The sequence below is a fragment of the Lupinus angustifolius genome, chromosome LG02, assembly GCF_001865875.1.
Source record: "Lupinus angustifolius cultivar Tanjil chromosome LG02, LupAngTanjil_v1.0, whole genome shotgun sequence".
Lineage (NCBI taxonomy): Eukaryota > Viridiplantae > Streptophyta > Magnoliopsida > Fabales > Fabaceae > Lupinus > Lupinus angustifolius.
Window position 1 is genome coordinate 22,904,258 of NC_032010.1, and position 18,933 is coordinate 22,923,190.

Genomic DNA, 18,933 nt, shown 5'->3' on the forward strand with positions numbered 1-18,933 from the left:
AAAAATAAAGTTTATTTTTGTATGTAAGACTGTTTCAATTGAAAAGTTGAGTCTCATGAGAGATGTCATGTGACAATGTATCACATGTGTGACCCACATGTTGTCTTCACAAATAATCATTTTAGATAACATCCATATATGATTATTATCATTTTGACTAAAGACAGTCATGACCTTTTTTTTAAGAGAAAAAAATGAAAATATTAACCGTTTAAGAATTTTTTATATTGTCAATGTATTACTTACCATTTATTTTTACTCGTTTGATTTTAAATAAAAATAATAAAAATAAATTGTGGATAATGTACTAACTATGTATAAAGTTTTACACTATCAATACATAAATATTCTACTCTTTCTTTTTTATATTGAATATTCTTTATACACAACACATATAATCACATCATCTTATATAAGTATGAAGTGATAAAATCTTAGTATAGTTCTACGAATAATGAGGTAGGACTACTTGTGACTAAAACTATTATATGATGTAACATATTGGTCATAGTAATCTAGAATTATGTTTCAACATTCAAATAAACTGGATAGTATTATATATTAAGTTAAGAACATAACTTATATAAGAGAAATTGTGGTTTAATGTTACATATCACATAACTTCTACAAATTATGATAAATTATATGAACTGAGCTAGACCAGAAACTCACAGGTTTTCCATTAGATCACTCCATGGCATAAAGTGTGGTCCTAGCACATAACTTTCCATCAACATACTCACAGAAATGCATCATCAAACTTGTGAATTATTACTTATGAGCATTTCACATTTCTACTTTTTCCCACTATAGAACTTCATCCATATTATTCACACATGCAAGAAAGCATTTCAAAATTGATAGTGAAAAATCCTTAGAAAAATTCTATACCTTCCTAACCTGTCCCCAAAGCCATGAGCATCCCTTAAAGTAATCTAAAGAAAAGCTACACTAAGGTTAAGCCAGTAACCAGAAAGGAATAGACATAAACCAAGTAACAAGCAAGCTTTATAAAAGCCTATCTTCTACAAGCCATGTGCTAAAAGTATACACAAAAGCAATAAAAACATGCACTCAAATCCACCCTTTTTTTATCTTTCTTTAACTTTCCAGCTTCTATTATTTTCTTGATTTAAATCTACCAATTAAAGCTTTGCACTCTCCTGCTGACAGATCATGATCAAATTTAATTCATCTCTAGGCAACATGTGATTTCTCTCTAGATATCTACTTAGTAGTTTATTGCAACTTTATAAACAACTTTATTTAATGGCTAATGTTGTGAATATAAGTAAGAATGACATTTGCCTTTTAAACTTTATCCAAAGTCTCTAATAATGTAGCATCCTCCACCATCTTTGCATTTTCATATTACTATATATAGTTGAGGACAATCTCATTCAGAATTTGTGAAAAGTTTTCTCTTCAAAACTTGTTTAAGCTGAGATGGGTTTCACTAGGGGATTGGTAAGAAGTGTCTTCTCTAGAAATTGTTCTGCTGGGTCTCATGAAATCAAAGTAAGGCTACTGTTATGTTTTATTATTCTATAATCATAGCTTCTCTCTTTCATTCTTCCCTTTATGCTGCAATGCTAATCTACTAAGTACTGTATTATAAGCATAAAAGTAAAACAGTTCTGTTAGCAAAATTTTCTACTTCCAATACTAGTCTCATTCATTGTACTTACACAGTAGATTCCATGAGTGAACCAAGCTTTGGATTAACATATTCTAACAGGTGAAATGCAATACCGCGGAAAATAGAAGATGGGTATCTGTTAGAACATGCTTGTGTAGTGATGAATTTAATTCAGTCCGTGTAGAGGAAGATTCAGCTTCAGTTAAAAGCTCACAGTTCACTGTTACACAGCCAATACAAGAGGATTTAACTTATAAAGAAGAGACCAAAAGTGAAGAAACTGTGGAGAATAGACCAAAACCAAACTCCAGATTTTTGGATGAAGAAGAAGCAGCTATTCTAATTCAATCAGCATATAGAGGCTTTCTGGTTAGCTCATCAATATTTGATTACATCAATTTGCATATAATACATGAAAAGATATAGCTTATCTTAACAAAAAGTTATGAAGTTAAAGGAAATATTTGAGTACTAGTCATGCATATACCTTTTAAGGTTGCTTGTGATGATTTCAATGTATGCATGGTATGAGTGAAAATTGTAAGAGTTAAGAGAGAATAGAGGAAAGTGACAATGGCTAGAATTATAGAATATAACAATATATTTAATGTTCATATGATGCATACTATGTTTGACCTCTGCATGAAGAGTATTTATAGCTCATTAACATCAATGGTATGCTACACATTTCAGCTGAGGCGTCAAAATGAAGAAATCGGATCGAAAAATGGCAGAGAGGAGATCAATTTAGTGACAGAAAGTTTACACAGAAATTCCTTGAGTACATCAGTTGAAGTCCAAGCAGAGAATTCTACTGAAGTTTTCTCTGTTCAAGGAGAAAAAATGAGCATCAACAAGCAGAGGACCAGAATTCCAGTAATAAAGCAAAAGGTATAACAGAAGAGGATGTTACTTTGTGAACTAACACATGATGTTGGTTAGATAAAATAAATAAACCAATGACTCACTTGGTCAAATAAATAAAGACAAGGACAAAGAAATTAGAGAGAATTGCCATTTAAGACATCTTCCTCAACATATTTAAAACTACAACAATGGTTAAAGATATGTAAAGAAGGTCAATATGTTAAAGTTTCCCTAGTTATTCTTCTATGTTTGCTCTATTTCATTTTCTTCTTATTACTTATGTAAGTGTCCATTTTGCATCACATGGAAGGAGAATTGGTTCTGCTTTTCCCAACACTGCACTATGTATATGTTTAGACAAAGCGAGACATTGTTGAAGCATTTTTAAGAGTTTGAATTTTCAATGAATTTGTACTCAGCAAATTGGCCATAATTCAGCCTCAAAAATTATCTTAGGCTGCATAATAACATGGAACTTGGCGCAACGGTAACATTGCTTGCCTTAGTGACCTAGTGGTCATTGATTCAAATCCTAGAACAACCTTTCTGCCTTCGAGAGTAAGATTGCATGCATCTACCCTCCCCAAACCCTACTAGGTGTGAGACTCGTATACCAAACAACCTTTGTAGCATTAGCATAATAACATGGACATTCTCAGGACTGGGATGACAGTACTGTGAGTAGCACTGTTTCAAAAATGAGAATGCAGAACAGAATGGAGGCAACAACCAGGAGGGAAAGAGCACTAGCTTATGCTTTCTCACAGCAGGTAACTATTAAAACCTATTTCTTACAGTGAAAAAATAGAGCTGAAATCAAAACACTAATTCTGGTTTCTGCAGCTAAGAATCTGTTCAAAGAGAAAATCACCAAAATATAATAGCATGGAACCAAATATGAGCTGGAACTGGCTTGAAAGGTGGATGGCAACCCGAATTCCAGACACTTCATCTATTGAAAGCCATTCTATGAAGCAGTATGATCCTTTTCACAGCACTCACAAATTCGCAATCAAGACAAGAATTTTAGATGCTGCCAAGGAAGAAAAAGAGAGTTGTGGATCAAATGAAGTGCCACTTCATTTGGATAACTATTCATTAAGTTCACTAGAAGAAAAATTTAGCTTCAAACCACCAAAAACAAAGACAAACTTCAAAGCTAGGAGAAATGGATCAATGCAGAAAACAGTGAACAAACTTTTAAGCTAGGATAATTTGTATGCTCCCACAGGCTAGCTAGAGAGATGGTTCAAGCATTGCTGATAAGGATATTAAGCAAAAGCTAAAACCTCCTGAATCACTTTCAACATTAATCTGCCAAATAAAATCTACTCATGTGTCTAGTGTTGAGATGTAGTCTAAGCTATACATAAAGGGTTGGACTCTATCATGTGGACAATGTGTTTAATATGTTGTGTTTGATCCAGATTCCAAGTTGATATGAGGAGTATTTGTTTTAGTAAGAGGATAATAATAGGATAATTGTATGAGTGGTTGATCAGTATGTAAATTATTATGGGTTATAAATGCTTGTATATGGTAATTTGGTATGTTTATGAGAATAAAGGTGAAGAAATTGTGAGTAGTAAGGTTGTGGAGGAGGGTTTGCAACTTAGTTCACAAAAGTTGTAGTAGTTGTATTGAGAGAAGGTTTATAGTTTTTCCCTTCAAAAGTTCTGTTGTAATATTGTTCATACTAAGGTTTGATCTACTCATTTGCATCCATCATCTTACAAAAATAAAACTTGCAAATCCAACGAAATGGACTGCTCTTATATCATTTTTCGTTTATTTAGATTATTTTTTTTATAAGAATCAACTATAATTAAACAGCAGATACATTTTTTTCATTGCATAAAAAAACTCACATGGGTGCATATACTACTTCCTTCTCTTTATTTCTTTTATTTTGATTCTTTATGTTTCATTTCTCTCTGCACCCAATTTTTTTTTCTCTCACTGTCGCACCACTCCACACCCCTTCTCCTCATTTCGCTAAAGCTTCAACCTTTCCTTCTTAATCCATCTTTATTCCTATTTTCTCGATCTGGGTTTTCATTTCTTTGAATTTTGAAACGTTTTTCGATCCTGGGTCTTTAATCACTTTCGAAAAAATCCAATCTTTATAAACCCATCTTTCGATTGAATCGGTGATTATGAGGAAAAGAGAAAGGGAAAACCCTTGTGCAGTGTGTGGGCACTATCACAAATACGAGGAAGGCGAAGTGTGTTCAATTTGCGGCCACCGGTTAACGGTTGGTGAGAAAACTCCGGTGCAAATTAGCGCCTTCCCGTCGGTGATATTGCCGGAGTTTCTTTACCTCGGAAGCTACGACAACGCTTCGCGCTCGGAGCTTCTGAAGACTCAGGGAATCACTCGTATCCTCAATGTAAGGGAAAATAAATTGTACCATTGAATGTGCACCACTTCAATTATAAATTATTGTTTTGAAAATATGAAGGCCTAAAAGATAAATTCTAAAATTTTCTGTACATCCTTGTAATTTCTAACTGGCGAAAATCATGAAGCTGAACTTGTAAACTTAATTGCAGTTTATAATTCTATGTTGGTGATTTCTTAGACAAAAGTAATTAGTTTTAATTATAGACATGGGGAAGTGGCTAAAATTAGAATGGAGAAGTTAAAGGATATGCAATATGTTTTTATGTATATAATGTGCTTTGCACTTTGTAATTAACAAAAAGGTCATCTAAATTGACCTTATCTATAGAGATAGCAAGGTATATCCAATTTTAATTTAATTTGAAGTACATTGTGATCTTAATCCACTAAAGAATTTAAAGGTGAGTAGAGTTTCACTTGCTTACTTTGCAGGTGAACTCATTTGAGAGAAGCCTTGTGCAAATCACTTAATTTTAGTCATTATCAATTGAATCACGGCTATAACACAAGCGGTGAATCACGGCTGCTATTGTGTCCTTCACAGATGTTTTCTTATGCAAGGGAGAAATCCCCATATTTTACTCAGTGTTAACCATTTCACATTGTTGTAGCACATTTTAGTCACAACTTATTCAGGGTTACATTCCATCTTCGTCCAATTAATCATCCTACCCCAAACTGTAATCCCCTTACGCTTAGTTTTTTGCTCTCTCTTCTTCAAAGGCTCAAGGCTTAAAATTCCAGTTTTTTCATGCCAAACTTGGCCATCTTCCGTCGACCCAATTGTAATTGTCGACTCTGGTATGCTCTTTCAGCCTCTTGTTCGCAGCAACCTGATATACTCTGCCATGTTTTCGAACACCCTTTTTTTGCTGTCTTGTTGCGGACTTTGTAGCCCACCATTGCTTTTTCCCTTCATTCTTGTGTATTTAAACCATCTTGTTCTTTCCTTTTCTGTTTGCTCTGTACTTCACAGCCTACCACCTTTTTGCCATTATCTTCCTTGATTAACTAGTAACTAGTTAGTTATGCCTTAGATTGACGGTGCTTGTTGTATGTCAATATTCCATACTATGACTGTCGATTATTTAATGATGAGTAAGTCTTTAATTTTGGTTTTTGTTAGCATTCATGAATCATGTGTGTATTATTTCCCTAATATTTGTTGTAGCAGCCAATGAGTACAATGCAACATAGATATGAGTACAATGCAATGATGAATATGACGATAAATTAGATTTTTACTACTTAGTTGTGTGAACCTATCAAGGTTTGAACTTTTCTTATACAAATCTGTTGACAGTTTACTATCTTATCCTCTTTGAATTTTCCACCTGTGCAGACTGTTCCTTCTTGTCAAAATCTCTACAAGAACTCATTTACCTATCACTGCCTCCCAGATGACAAAACTTTGCCATTTGATGAAGGAATTCAATTTTTAGGCATGTTCTCTCTTGTCCATTTAAAATTCATGTCTTGCCCATTTTATTTACTAATGTGCTTTTTCAACTTGTAATTGGTTTACAATTTCTACAAATACCTATCAAACAAGATACATACACATGCTATTGGACTATCACTTAGTACCTCCATGTTCTTTGTTTCTTTAATTTATTTAATCATTTTGGTTTATCACATTTTTCACTTCATACTCATATTCAAGCAGCAGGTGTACATTCTGAAGTAGTCAATATAAGATCGATTAATAGTTCTCTCAGACTCATGAATCTGATGACTATCTATTATATTCTTACGCTTAACCCTCTTATTTTGGTCCCTCTGGCATAATAGAGTTTGAAACTTTAGATGCCATAAGGCATGATTAATTTTAAGCATTGTTGGTTATCACCAGGAAGCCTATGATTTTAAAGAAGGATGCATGATCTGCTTGGTGCACTTTTCCCGTGATAGTTTTGCAAGGTGTGAAAAACCGTGTCTTTATTCATGCTCTTTTAGAAGAATGTGCACTTTCAGCACCCTCCTCTTTTATCCAGACTTGGGACTGACTATGTGACTTGCCTAATTAAAAGTTCAATTAATAGACTCACTGTTTTACTATTAACAGCGCTATTTGTTTATCTATGTTTCTTCTATTTACCCTTGTAATGAAATCAATGATGTGCTTGTTTTACAGAGCAGTGCGAGAAGGATAAGGCTCGTGTGTTGGTTCATTGCATGTCAGGAAAGAATAGGTAAGAAATTGCTGCGATGTACTATAAAAGCATGACATTGATATTCCGAACCAATATTTGTATTTGCATGTGTATCTGTATTTATTTTATCTGAATCACATATGGTAGGTCTCCGGCTATTGTAATTGCGTACTTGATGAAGTCCAGAGGATGGAGACTTGCACAGAGCTATCAGTGGGTGAAGGAACGAAGACCGTCTGTTGAATTAACTGAAGGTAACGTTTTCTATTGCCACATTTCTTCCCATCTCGAGTGATAAAACTCGTACATTTTTTTTCTAATATATGGTCAGTGGTGTGATGATGACAGTGAATAATTGCAGCTTTTCATTGTTTTTTTCCTTTCTTTTTCATTAGGGTAATTACCATCTTTCTAACACATCCTTCCTTTCTTAATAATATAGGTAGTTACCAGCAACTGAGGGAGTTAGAGCACAAGATCTTTGTATCAAATGTTGGTGGAAGCTCTGTGCTGCCCGGTTTTCCACCTGCAAGCTCAATTAGCTTTGGCTTCCCAAAGATCCATGACTCACCTTCACTTCCTCCCTTCAGCGGTGCCGGAACTACTTCAATTTTCGCCCAACCACCCCTAGACATTGCTCCAACTGCATTTACATTTGGAGCTGGTCAGATGCCGAATAGCGCGACCGGAAGCCCATTTAGTTCTAATCCACCTAATCCAAATGGTACTGATATTCAAATGGATGGTTCTTGATTCGCGGTGTTAGTTTTTATACAGGTACTAAGGCTGCCAACTGCGATATTTCAAGACAAGGTGCAATGATCATATAAGTGGACTTGCAAAATTCTATACAGAGTACTTTTTCTCATGTCTTTTAAATCTTTTTGAAGTTATCTGGTTGTAGTATTGAATTTCAGGATACTTAGTTATTTACTGGCCTGATGTGCCTGTTTCAGTGGATCTGCACTTTGACATTGTCTAGTTTTTAATTTGGTAAAATTCTATTCTATAAAGTATACAAGTTTAAACAATCATGTTGTGAAAATGTTCTGTTGGCATTATTGATTCACAGAAAATGGAGTGAAAATTTTGTACATGAGTTTTTAATGTAATTTTATGTATTAAAATTTATCCATGAAATTACCCAAACTGACCATAATAAAGATGCATAGGGTAAGGTGACAAAGTGATTTTTCCATTTTGGTTTTCTTATTATTACTTTAGCACAGCTGAAGTTATTTTTGTACTCCATTTATGGTCCATTTGTTTATGTTTCTTCAAAATGATTTTGACATCAAAGTTTTTGCAAAAAGCTGAGATTCACTTTTTTTCCCTCCCAGATAAATGTTTGTAGTAATGTTCAGCCAAACAATTTCCTTCATAAAGATCAACTTAAAAATCTCAGAATAATTTTTTAAATTAGAAATGTGGTTTTTTAAGGAAAAAAGTCTGAACAATGGGATGCTCAATCCAATTTAATTCTACTTTCTACTTCTGCCTCACCTTCAAAATCAATCATAGCACCTACTCCATCATGGTAATTCCATTGTCCACCTTTGCAAAATATTTGTTGTAAACTGAAAGTGTGTTATACTATGTGTCATTTGATGTGATTGGTCAAAAAAATATTTGATTATTAAACTTTTAATTTACAAAATAATTCAACCAATCACATCAAGTGACGTATTTTGTGTGACAGAAGATGTACCCATCTCTATATATAAATCTATACCCTTCTTATAATTCCACCTAACTATTAAAAAAAAGCAAATTTTTAATGTTTTTTATATTTTTAACAGGATTGTTAGGACTTAGGCTCTACATCATATCACTATTGTTCCATGGTTTTCTTCTCATTCCACTAATAAAAGTTTGAACAAGATTCATCTGCTGTACTTTTTTTTGTTCTTTTGGTCCTCTGCGTTCAAAGTTTAAATCCTCATGGCTTTCCCTCTTAGAGAGTATAAATGGATCCAAAACTTTAGTTAATGAATGAAAATTAAGCTAGTGTAAAAATTTATACACATGCACTTCATCATCTACCGTATACATTTTTTTCTCATAACTCTATTGACAATGTAAAAAATCAATGATGATGATACAATAACAGTCTATAACAATGTATAAAAATCAGTGTATATATTTTTTTCTCATAACTCTATTGTGAAATGCTTAAAAAATAAGATACTTGCAAGAAAAGATTAACATGTAACAAAATACTATACTTTTTGGTGAAATTAAAATGTCATTTTTTCAAAACATCATACTTGTGACATGTCTATCAAATACTAGCTAAAAGTGTAGGAACCTATTCTTTTTTTAACCATTGCATTTACAACAATTTTTTTAACCATAGCATATTCCATAATACATGCTTATGATTGTACCAAAAGAAATACTGCAAAAATTGATGGTAGTGTCTACGAAGAAGTGTTCAAGAACATTATATAAGAGTTAACCAATCACATGGTTGTTGCAAGAAACTGAGTGTATACACCAATCAAAGAATGAGTTGACTCAATTATTAAACTTGAACTTTGAAGGATTCAATTTCTGCTTCATGTTTTGGCCCTACTAAAGTAACTTTTCTGGATCCTACCTTACAAAAATGATATAAGATTGAAATTTAACTAAAGTACTAAACCAAATAAGTTCCCTTTATCTCATTATGGAAAATAAAATAACAAGAAAACAAAAAAAATGGGACTCAACACTTACCCAAAAAAAAAAGAAAAAACAACAATCTAACTGAACCCAACACATGGAACTTGATAAAAAAATGATCTTGTCTTCAATGTCCCAACACATCCACATTGTTGTGTAAGATATTTGGTGAATCAACATCAGAGAGATCTTGTTGTAATTTATCACTACCAGCCACATTTTTCACAACCTTAAAAGTGTCATCAACATCAGAATATAATCCAAGCTTATCATCTTCACTTGTGCATTGTTGACCTGCATCTGAATGTGAGTTACATCCAACATGAGGATCCTCATGCTTAAATGCATCCAATTTCTCTGCACCATCATTGGCCTCAATGGTTTTCATGCAGCATAAGCTTATAACCAAAAGTATTCCAACACAAAACACAACCATGCTGCTGGAATATATGGCCATTATTGCTGCAACTAGCTTTAGTTTATGAGTGATTATATTATGGATCAATATTGTTAGAGTTGGAAATGTTGGGAATTTAAAGCATGCAATTGTTGTTTGCTATTTTAGAACAAGGGTAATTTGTGTTAAAGGGTATGGTTGTTAGAGGACTTTAGAACTGGTCTTAAGGTTGATGCACTTGAAATTTGGAACATGTTGTTATTCACATATAATAAGGTTTTTACTACAAACATGGGAATAAGGCTAATGATACTACTTTTGTGAAAATTAACAGAGTAGCAAATTGCATCTAAATCTAAGTAAAATAAAACAAAAAGAGAAAAAATGTATAAAATTCATAATATAAGAGTTTTTACACTGTCATTATATTTTCGTGGATTAAATATATGAATGATGAAGGATGGCATATATATATATATATATACTATATATAAAGTCAAAACTTGAAATAACTTTTCTCATTGTGTAATTTTCATTTCCTATTTTACCCTTCACATTATTTAATTTTTATAAAAAACTATATAACCATCGTTTGTAAATAAGGAAAAACTTCTTATAACCCTATATGGTATAATTATCTCTTACCTATTTTGCTCTTTTAATTAACTAAAATTATAATATTTTCTAACATAATAAAAAATATTAATGAAAATCTATATTTATCTATCTATATCTATACTTCTATACTATATATAAAGGGAAAACTTCTTATAACTACCTATATGGTGTAATTATCTCTTACATATTTTGTCATTTTAATTAACTAAAATTACAATATTTTCTCACATAATAAAAAATATTAATAAAAATTAAAGTAAGTTACATACACCAAAAATATCAAACTCCAATATAATTTTTCATAATATCACAATTCAATGTCATATTTTTATCACAAAAATGATAATATATGGTAAGCTAGTTTCTATAATTGTAATTTAAAGCCGTTTGGTAATGTTTGATATTTGGAGACTTTCATGAATGTAGATTAATGTGGAACACAAAATCCATGGTGAACTAATTTTGGAAGACTTTGGTGGGAAGTGATATTGAATAATCTAGCATATAATTGACTCATCATTAAATAAATTAAACTGAGAGTCGATTAATCGAGTTCAACATCACTCCTTTGTATTCTAAAATAAATGCAAAATAAAGTAACCAAATTATGAAATTCATTGAATCTAAATCCTAAGTATAGTTGAAATAATTGTATACACATGTCACATGGGAAAGAGGATGAGTTAAGTTAGAATAATTATGATATAAATACTATTATAATAATAAATTTGAGTATTACACCTAATCATAAATGATTAAGATTAAAAGTTAGTTATTAATAATATAATTATCATATATATAAATGTTTTAATCTTGATTATTTAAGTAAGATTCAATGGTTCATATTAATTGTTCTCATTTCTCATATTAACATATTCTTCTTAAGTGAATTGTCTCATGTAAACATTAAAAAAGAAATATTTATGTGAAGACATATGTATCTTAAGACAATCAATAAAATGTTAATAACATGTTAAAAATTTAATTCTGTATAAATTTAATTTTAAATTATAGCATCATAAAACATATATATCTCCGAATATAATATGTTAGGATATATCTCCCGACAAAATTTTCTTGGGTTGAAATGACATAAACAACCACAAAAAGAGTTTATCATGGCATATCTCAACTGTCCCAAGTAAATGAGTAATTGAATAATACCCCACTCTCCACCACCACATTGTCTACATACATATGGTAAACGATAAACTAAGACTCAATCATCTATTTTAGTTCAAATTACGTGGACCTCTTCAATAAATATATCAGCTAATTATTGACATGCAATTGAAAGCTCCAACTAGTTTGTGAATATAATAATCAATTGAGAGTTTGAGACCCCATCTCATTCTGTTATTATTTGTTTTGTTATGAGAAAATGAATCTTTTTCTTAATTTTACAAGAGGTCATGGTTCAAACCTTTAATATAGTTTTTATGCCTGGTAAAATTATGTATATGTATACTCCTAATTCTCTAGTAGGAAGGAGCCTCATATAAAGGACGCCTTTAATTTTTATCTATATTTTTTTGAGATAAAAGCCCTATCAAAACCTTTATTTATAAATTATGAAAGTTAAGTACTCGAGTTTAAGCCTTATTTTATTGCAGGTTAAGTTAAAAGTTAAAACCCATGTTTATATTGCAGTGATAGAGAATAAATAAGATTGTTCATCATTAATTAGAGTAACTAGTCACTCTCAACTAAATCCTAAGTTGGTGAAATTATGAAAGTGGTGATCATTGATTAGAGTAAAGGTCCAATTATACACAGCTATAATTTCTTATATACAATGCTAGTATATCATGAAACTTTAAGCTGACAAGTTTTTCTATCTCCATTATAAATGATGCACTTTATTCATTAAAATGCACCTACCTCAAATCTTTATTAAAGTATGGTGGCCATTTTTTATTATCTGTCAGTAAAAAAGTTCATTGCCACATAATATAACAACTTTAGAACACTCCAGAGGTAGCTAGGACAAGAGGTGCAAGATAGTGCACGTAATTAAAATTCCTTCCTTTAAGTGATTTGGATATGTACGGTAGAGATTATTAGAAATTTTAGAAGAATAAATCAATTGGAGATATCATTATTTTGACAATAAACATAATATATGATACTTCATTACGATATTGTTCGATTTATAAAGTCAATGTCACCTAATAAAATTAAGAGTTGGTCATTGCGGTTATGAATATAATATGAAATAGGGTGTGTGAGGAAGTTGATAAGGCACTAACTGGCTGATGTCTTTAATTTGAAGGCCATATGCTGCTTTTAGGGTGCTTTGAAGTTGGTAGGTGGAGTTAGTTATAATGGTCTATTTGGTGAGTATAAGATGTGATCATAGTTGAAGCAAGCTAGTAACTTTGGTTGAATTGGGTCAAAAAAAAAAGAATGGTGCATCAAAGGATCTATGTTTTAATTCCCATCTAATACAATTTCAGGGATTTTGTACAAGATTCATCTGCACTATACCTTTATCCAGAATTGATATACTTAGCTTTTTCATACCAAAAGCTAAGAAGACTATTTGAATAAAATAAAATATAAAAAAAAAAACCTTTCTATATACATGGTAGAAATAATAAAAAAGGTGACATCAACCTTATTAACTGAATGCTAAATGGTGCATGATTTTTCATATAACAAGAAAATACTTGTATTTTTAGATAAATAATGAAACTTGAAAAAGGTTTAACTTGAGCATGCATCAAATTTGGAACATATTCTTCCCCACAACATCACCTACTATATAGGAAGGGTTTAAACTTTAAACACACCTAAAATCTATCATATAAAAAAATATACATTTACCAAATCCATCAGCTCAACCATATTCAACAAACTCCATAGAGCTATACTTAAAAAGAAAAAGCAAAAACAGAATAGACCAAGCTATATCTGCTACAAAGACCAAACCAAACACCACATGGTTCCCTTCTATATATGTTCGTGATTAAATTATATACATAAATCTGAATCATCAAATTATGTAGAATATGTTTTCTTTGGGAGAGTCAAACTCATTTCATTGATCTATTCGTCACAAAATATATTAGTCTCTATTTTTTTTAGTATTGCCAATGCCAAATGTATTATTAAGAGTATTCTTTCATGTTTTTTGGATAAAGAACTAATCCTTTTGGAGTCCGTGATTGCCCTCCCAACAAATGTCATTCACAGGAATCGAATCATCGACCTTAGAGATCCAGTGAAGTCTTACCCCACTAGACCAACAACTTGTTGGTATATTAGTTTTTATTTGATAATACTTAGAGATGAAGAGTATATATATAAGATGAGGAATATTAATTACACTCAATCTGATACATTTATTTTGTTAAATCTAATGGACCAAATGGGTAAGTGAAATAAATGATGAGAAATAAAACAAAAAATCTTAAATAACGTTTAAGTTTCACTCATTTGATCCATTAAATTTAAGAAAATTAATGTTTGAGATTGAATGTAAACAAATCCCTTATATATATATCCTTAACATTATAGTTTACTGTTTATATCTTCTTCATTCCCACTCATACATGGTAACAAGAACTTGATTGTATTCTGTTTGATGTATGAACCACTTCATATAACTTATTAGACCTAATATGCATTCAAACCAGTATGAATTGGCACAAAATTAAATTGAAGTGGATAGGATAACTATGAATGGACCAACCCATTTTGACACTCTAAATAGACAACTGATAGTATATATATTTTCATAATAATATCTTGTGATTGTCAATATCTTATTTAAGTGATATAGATAGAATACAATGACACATTACAAGTCCAATAATATTATTATTTATTCCACATCCTTCAGTTACAACTAAAAAATAATTTAAATACCATTAATATATTAATAAATATAAGTTCAATTATTGCCCACGAATTTTACTTTCTGTTGTTTACACTTTACACATAAACATAATGAGCATCGAAGCATTTTCTTACTTGGTATTCTTTGCACATAAATATAAGCTTTATACATAATACAAGTTTAATTTATTAACACCCACCATAGTTGTAAATAAACATAATATGAATGTACATGAATTGAGTCTCAAAATGAAAACACAATGCAATAATGTTTATATCTGAAAATGAATTAGTCACCTTGCATGACCTAGTGATCTGGTCATGCGGAGGGTTATGTTCTGAAAAAAACTCTTACCTACTCTTCTGGAGTAGCCAAAACCAACCATGCATATCACTCATTAAAATTCTCACCAAACTTTCTCTACCCATTAATTACATATATGGTACTATATATTTAACATGTATAAAGCTTCAATCCAATCCAAACATCACAAGTCACCACAAAACTAAATTAAACCAAAACCAAAAACATGGGTTTCACTTGCATATACATAGCAACAACATGGCTATTGTTAACCCACATTCTTCTTCTCATCATAGTGGTTTCTGAGGCTAATAAGAAAGTTCCAGCAGTCATAGTTTTTGGAGACTCCAGTGTTGATTCTGGGAACAACAATGAAATAGGGACAGTTTTAAAGAGTAACTTTAGGCCTTATGGACGTGACTTCGAAGGTGGTAACCCTACTGGAAGGTTCTGTAATGGTCGTGTTCCACCAGATTTTATTGCTGAGGCTTTTGGTGTTAAGAGTGCTATACCTGCATATTTGGATCCTGCTTATAGTATTAAAGATTTTGCAACTGGTGTTTGCTTTGCCTCTGCTGGAACTGGATATGATAATGCAACTGCTCAAGTACTTGTATGTCTCTCTTCCCTATTTCTTCTCCATATTAAAGCCTTAACCTTGTTCTTAACTATATATATAGATAGATATAGAGAGAGAGAGAGAAATAAAGACAATAATGGTGCAAATTTGTAAATAATCTTACCTTGTTATGTTTGAATGAAGAGGGAGGAGTGCAAGGACAGATCTTGATAAGGATCAAGGGGATCCAAAAAAATTTGGGGTATGAAGTTATGTATGAGAAATTTTAATTTTTTTCCTCAGATTTTAATGGTGAATGATTAAAATGCAATTGAGGTTGTCCAAGAGTTTATTATCCAACAAGTAGAGACATGAATGATTGTGTGTCCTTGATATCATTCTAGATAAAGTTGAGTATAAACACTACATAGTACAAATAATAAATATAAGTATATTTATTGTTCATGATCCAATCATCCAAACCCAAAGAACATTAATAAAAATACATAATGTAACACAAAATGAAGTTAATTTGTTACTAAACTTTAAACTAATTAATACTTGATGTTAATATCTCACAGAATGTGATGCCAATGTGGAAAGAATTAGAGAACTACAAGGAGTATCAAGCCAAATTAAGAGGCTATGTTGGTGTAGAGAAGGCAAATGAGATCATAAGAGAGGCATTATATCTAATGAGTTTAGGAACCAATGATTTCCTTGAGAACTATTATATACTCCCAACCACAAGATTTCATTTTACTGTGTCACAATATCAGGATTTTCTATTGGGTATAGCAGAGAATTTTGTTAAGGAATTATATAAACTTGGAGCCAGGAAAATTTCCATAACTGGTCTTGTTCCCATGGGGTGCCTACCCTTGGAAAGGGCTGCAAACATTTTTGGTGACCATGCTTGTAATGAAGAGTACAACAATGTGGCTTTGGGATTTAATAAGAAGTTGGATAGACTTATCTCAAAGCTAAATAGGAAACTTCCACAATTGAAAGTGGTGTCAGCAAATGCTTATGACATTGTCAATGACATTATTACACGACCTTCGGCATATGGTATGTTTTTTCTTATATTTGCTCTAACTTATGTTATTTGCTTCAATTTCTTCCCATGATTACGTTTGGTCTTCATGTTTGCCAATTTCTTTCTTCCACTATATATATATATACAACAATAAAAATAAATTTGATTCTTATAACCAATCATGGATAGTTGGAATTAAATATTAATTATTGGTCATATGATAGTCTCGTGTCTAATTTTAATTTTGATTATTCAAATAAAATTCAATGGTTCATATTAATTGTTTTTCATTTCTCACAATAGCGCATTGTTATCATGTGAATCGCTCCATATATATGTATATATATCCAAATGTTAGTCTTACTGGGCGAGATCGACTACATAGATCAAATGAGACGTAATGTTCTATGAAAAATCATAAATCATGTTCATTGACAAAATATTAATGTCTAAATATTTCCTAATCATTTTGCCTATATTTTTTCTTGACATCCCTATACCTCTAAAAATTAATATATATATATATATATTTTCTATAATAAATCATTAAAATAACTTCAAAGTATAATAGAAGTATACCTAAGAATCAGCGCAATTGCTAGAAGTTTAGGACATAAAAAACAAATTCAAATATTGTATAGTGAATTTTCTCTCCACTCCTATAAAAAAGTTGTTTGCTTATTATAACAGAAGTGCATGATAATGACACAAGTGAAATGGTACAATATTCACAATCTATGACATTTCTATATCAATCAATACTGATATGGCTGAACACACTTGTGATCAAAATAATGTGTAGTTGATAAAGCTAATTAACAGCTTGTATCCAATGGCTGAAACTCACTAACAAAGTATGTCTCAATATTAATAGAAAAAAATCTAATTTTGAACTGCAGAGAATTTTGGTGAGTGATTAAACATTTTCAAGAGGTGGACCTTCAATCATTAAATAACTAAATCATTTTATAATGTGGGTGGGGGATAGTGTAGGCTGGCTGAGAGCTACATTCAAATTTTCAAATCAATCTTTAATAATTATAAATATAAGTTATATATATATATATCTTTAATTAAGTATTGATAACTCAGTTCCTTAAAATAAAGAATTGAAACTCAATTTAATAATAATAAAAGCTAACAGTGTGGCTTGCAAATTTGACAATTAAAGTATTTTTATTTTAAAATTACATGGCATGATCCACTGACTTTTTCTTATCTAAAGGTGAAATTTTAGGGGAAATTATTTAATTATGAATTTATTTTACTTAGTTAATTATAAGATTTTTCATATGAATCTCCCCATGAGTGAATAGTTCCATGGGAAACTTCACCCATGAGATTCTCTTACTTTATAAACTATTGTTTGGGTTAATCAGGTTTCTCCATTAGCTTAAATCCTAACAACTAGATTAAGGTTAAATAATGTATACTAATAAGTAAGTAAAATTGTATTGAGTACAGATACTTAAAGGGGACAATAATGGTAATTTGAGTGAATAAAGTAACTTCAATATGATATTTAACCATAAAGTTTTCTAACCTTATAGACTAGTACTCTAGATTGAGATCTCAAATGAATTTAATTCATAACACCTTATGAGGCTAATAAAATCTTATCTTATATATGTTGTGCTTTAAAGTTGCTGTTTGAAGTTTATGATATATAGTTTCTAGCTGGGACCATGTGTACCTACTATCACCTTTTAGGTTTGCTTTTATTTCTTACCATTAATACTAATTTATGGAGGCTCAAACAAACAAGTTACAACATGCTACATTTATCTACCAACAAAATTGGTAAATTATGTAGTTTTAACTTTTCATTAAGATTCACACCCCATCAATAATACTATCAATCAAAAAATGTATAAACATGTTATATTGTCAGTGCATATATTGGTCATGGATACAGACTTTTTCTTCTAAATTAACATAAAAATATTGAAAGGTATAAACTAAAAAAGTAGTCAAAATGCTCAATTGTACTAGTAGAAGTACAAGAACTATATATATTCAGTGTTGTCTTTAGGAATTATTTTATGTTCCTCTTTTAGATTATATTTACAGAAATTTATTGATATATGGGTATATTTATTATTATATATTTCAGGATATGAAGTTGTAGAAAAAGCATGTTGTTCTACTGGAACATTTGAAATGAGCTATTTGTGTAGTGACAAAAATCCACTAACATGCCCAGATGCCAACAAATATGTGTTTTGGGATGCATTTCATCCTACTGAGAAGACAAATCGAATAGTCTCAGATTATTTAATTCCTAAGCTTCTAGCAAATTTTAGATGATACATTATTTTAGTACAATGTTTTTCAATTTGGTATCAATCAAAGTTATCCAATTATATTGAATAGTGTTGTTTATGTGCTTATTGAAAATGATGATCATAAAACTTGTATTCACCAATGTATGCATTTCTAGGAATTGAAA

The 18,933-nt window shown here is 31.1% G+C and overlaps 2 protein-coding genes and 1 pseudogene across 2 annotated transcripts; all 3 read left to right on the top strand.

Moving 5' to 3' along the window:
* Positions 1,182-3,504, top strand: LOC109340647 (annotated as a pseudogene).
* On the top strand, positions 4,381-8,157 carry LOC109340653 (protein-tyrosine-phosphatase IBR5-like). Its single transcript, XM_019578373.1, has 5 exons — positions 4,381-4,896; positions 6,253-6,352; positions 7,045-7,102; positions 7,211-7,317; positions 7,506-8,157. Exons 1-5 carry the CDS (start codon positions 4,663-4,665, stop codon positions 7,814-7,816), a joined length of 810 nt encoding a protein of 269 aa, XP_019433918.1. The 5' UTR covers positions 4,381-4,662; the 3' UTR covers positions 7,817-8,157.
* On the top strand, positions 14,932-18,856 carry LOC109340682 (GDSL esterase/lipase At2g42990-like). Its single transcript, XM_019578399.1, has 3 exons — positions 14,932-15,499; positions 16,027-16,516; positions 18,598-18,856. The coding sequence occupies exons 1-3, from the start codon at positions 15,113-15,115 to the stop codon at positions 18,789-18,791; spliced, it is 1,071 nt and encodes a 356-aa protein (XP_019433944.1). The 5' UTR covers positions 14,932-15,112; the 3' UTR covers positions 18,792-18,856.

What these genes read in the sequence shown, in the direction of transcription:
- LOC109340682 (XM_019578399.1), top strand. Translation starts at nt 15,113, where the DNA reads ATGGGTTTCACTTGCATATACATAGCAACAACATGGCTATTGTTAACC. An exon ending in ATGCAACTGCTCAAGTACTT is followed by an intron (nt 15,500 to 16,026) that starts GTATGTCTCTCT and finishes AATATCTCACAG; the next exon opens with AATGTGATGCCAATGTGGAA. An exon ending in TACACGACCTTCGGCATATG is followed by an intron (nt 16,517 to 18,597) that starts GTATGTTTTTTC and finishes TATATATTTCAG; the next exon opens with GATATGAAGTTGTAGAAAAA.
- LOC109340653 (XM_019578373.1), top strand. Translation starts at nt 4,663, where the DNA reads ATGAGGAAAAGAGAAAGGGAAAACCCTTGTGCAGTGTGTGGGCACTAT. An exon ending in GAATCACTCGTATCCTCAAT is followed by an intron (nt 4,897 to 6,252) that starts GTAAGGGAAAAT and finishes CCACCTGTGCAG; the next exon opens with ACTGTTCCTTCTTGTCAAAA. An exon ending in TGCATGTCAGGAAAGAATAG is followed by an intron (nt 7,103 to 7,210) that starts GTAAGAAATTGC and finishes CACATATGGTAG; the next exon opens with GTCTCCGGCTATTGTAATTG.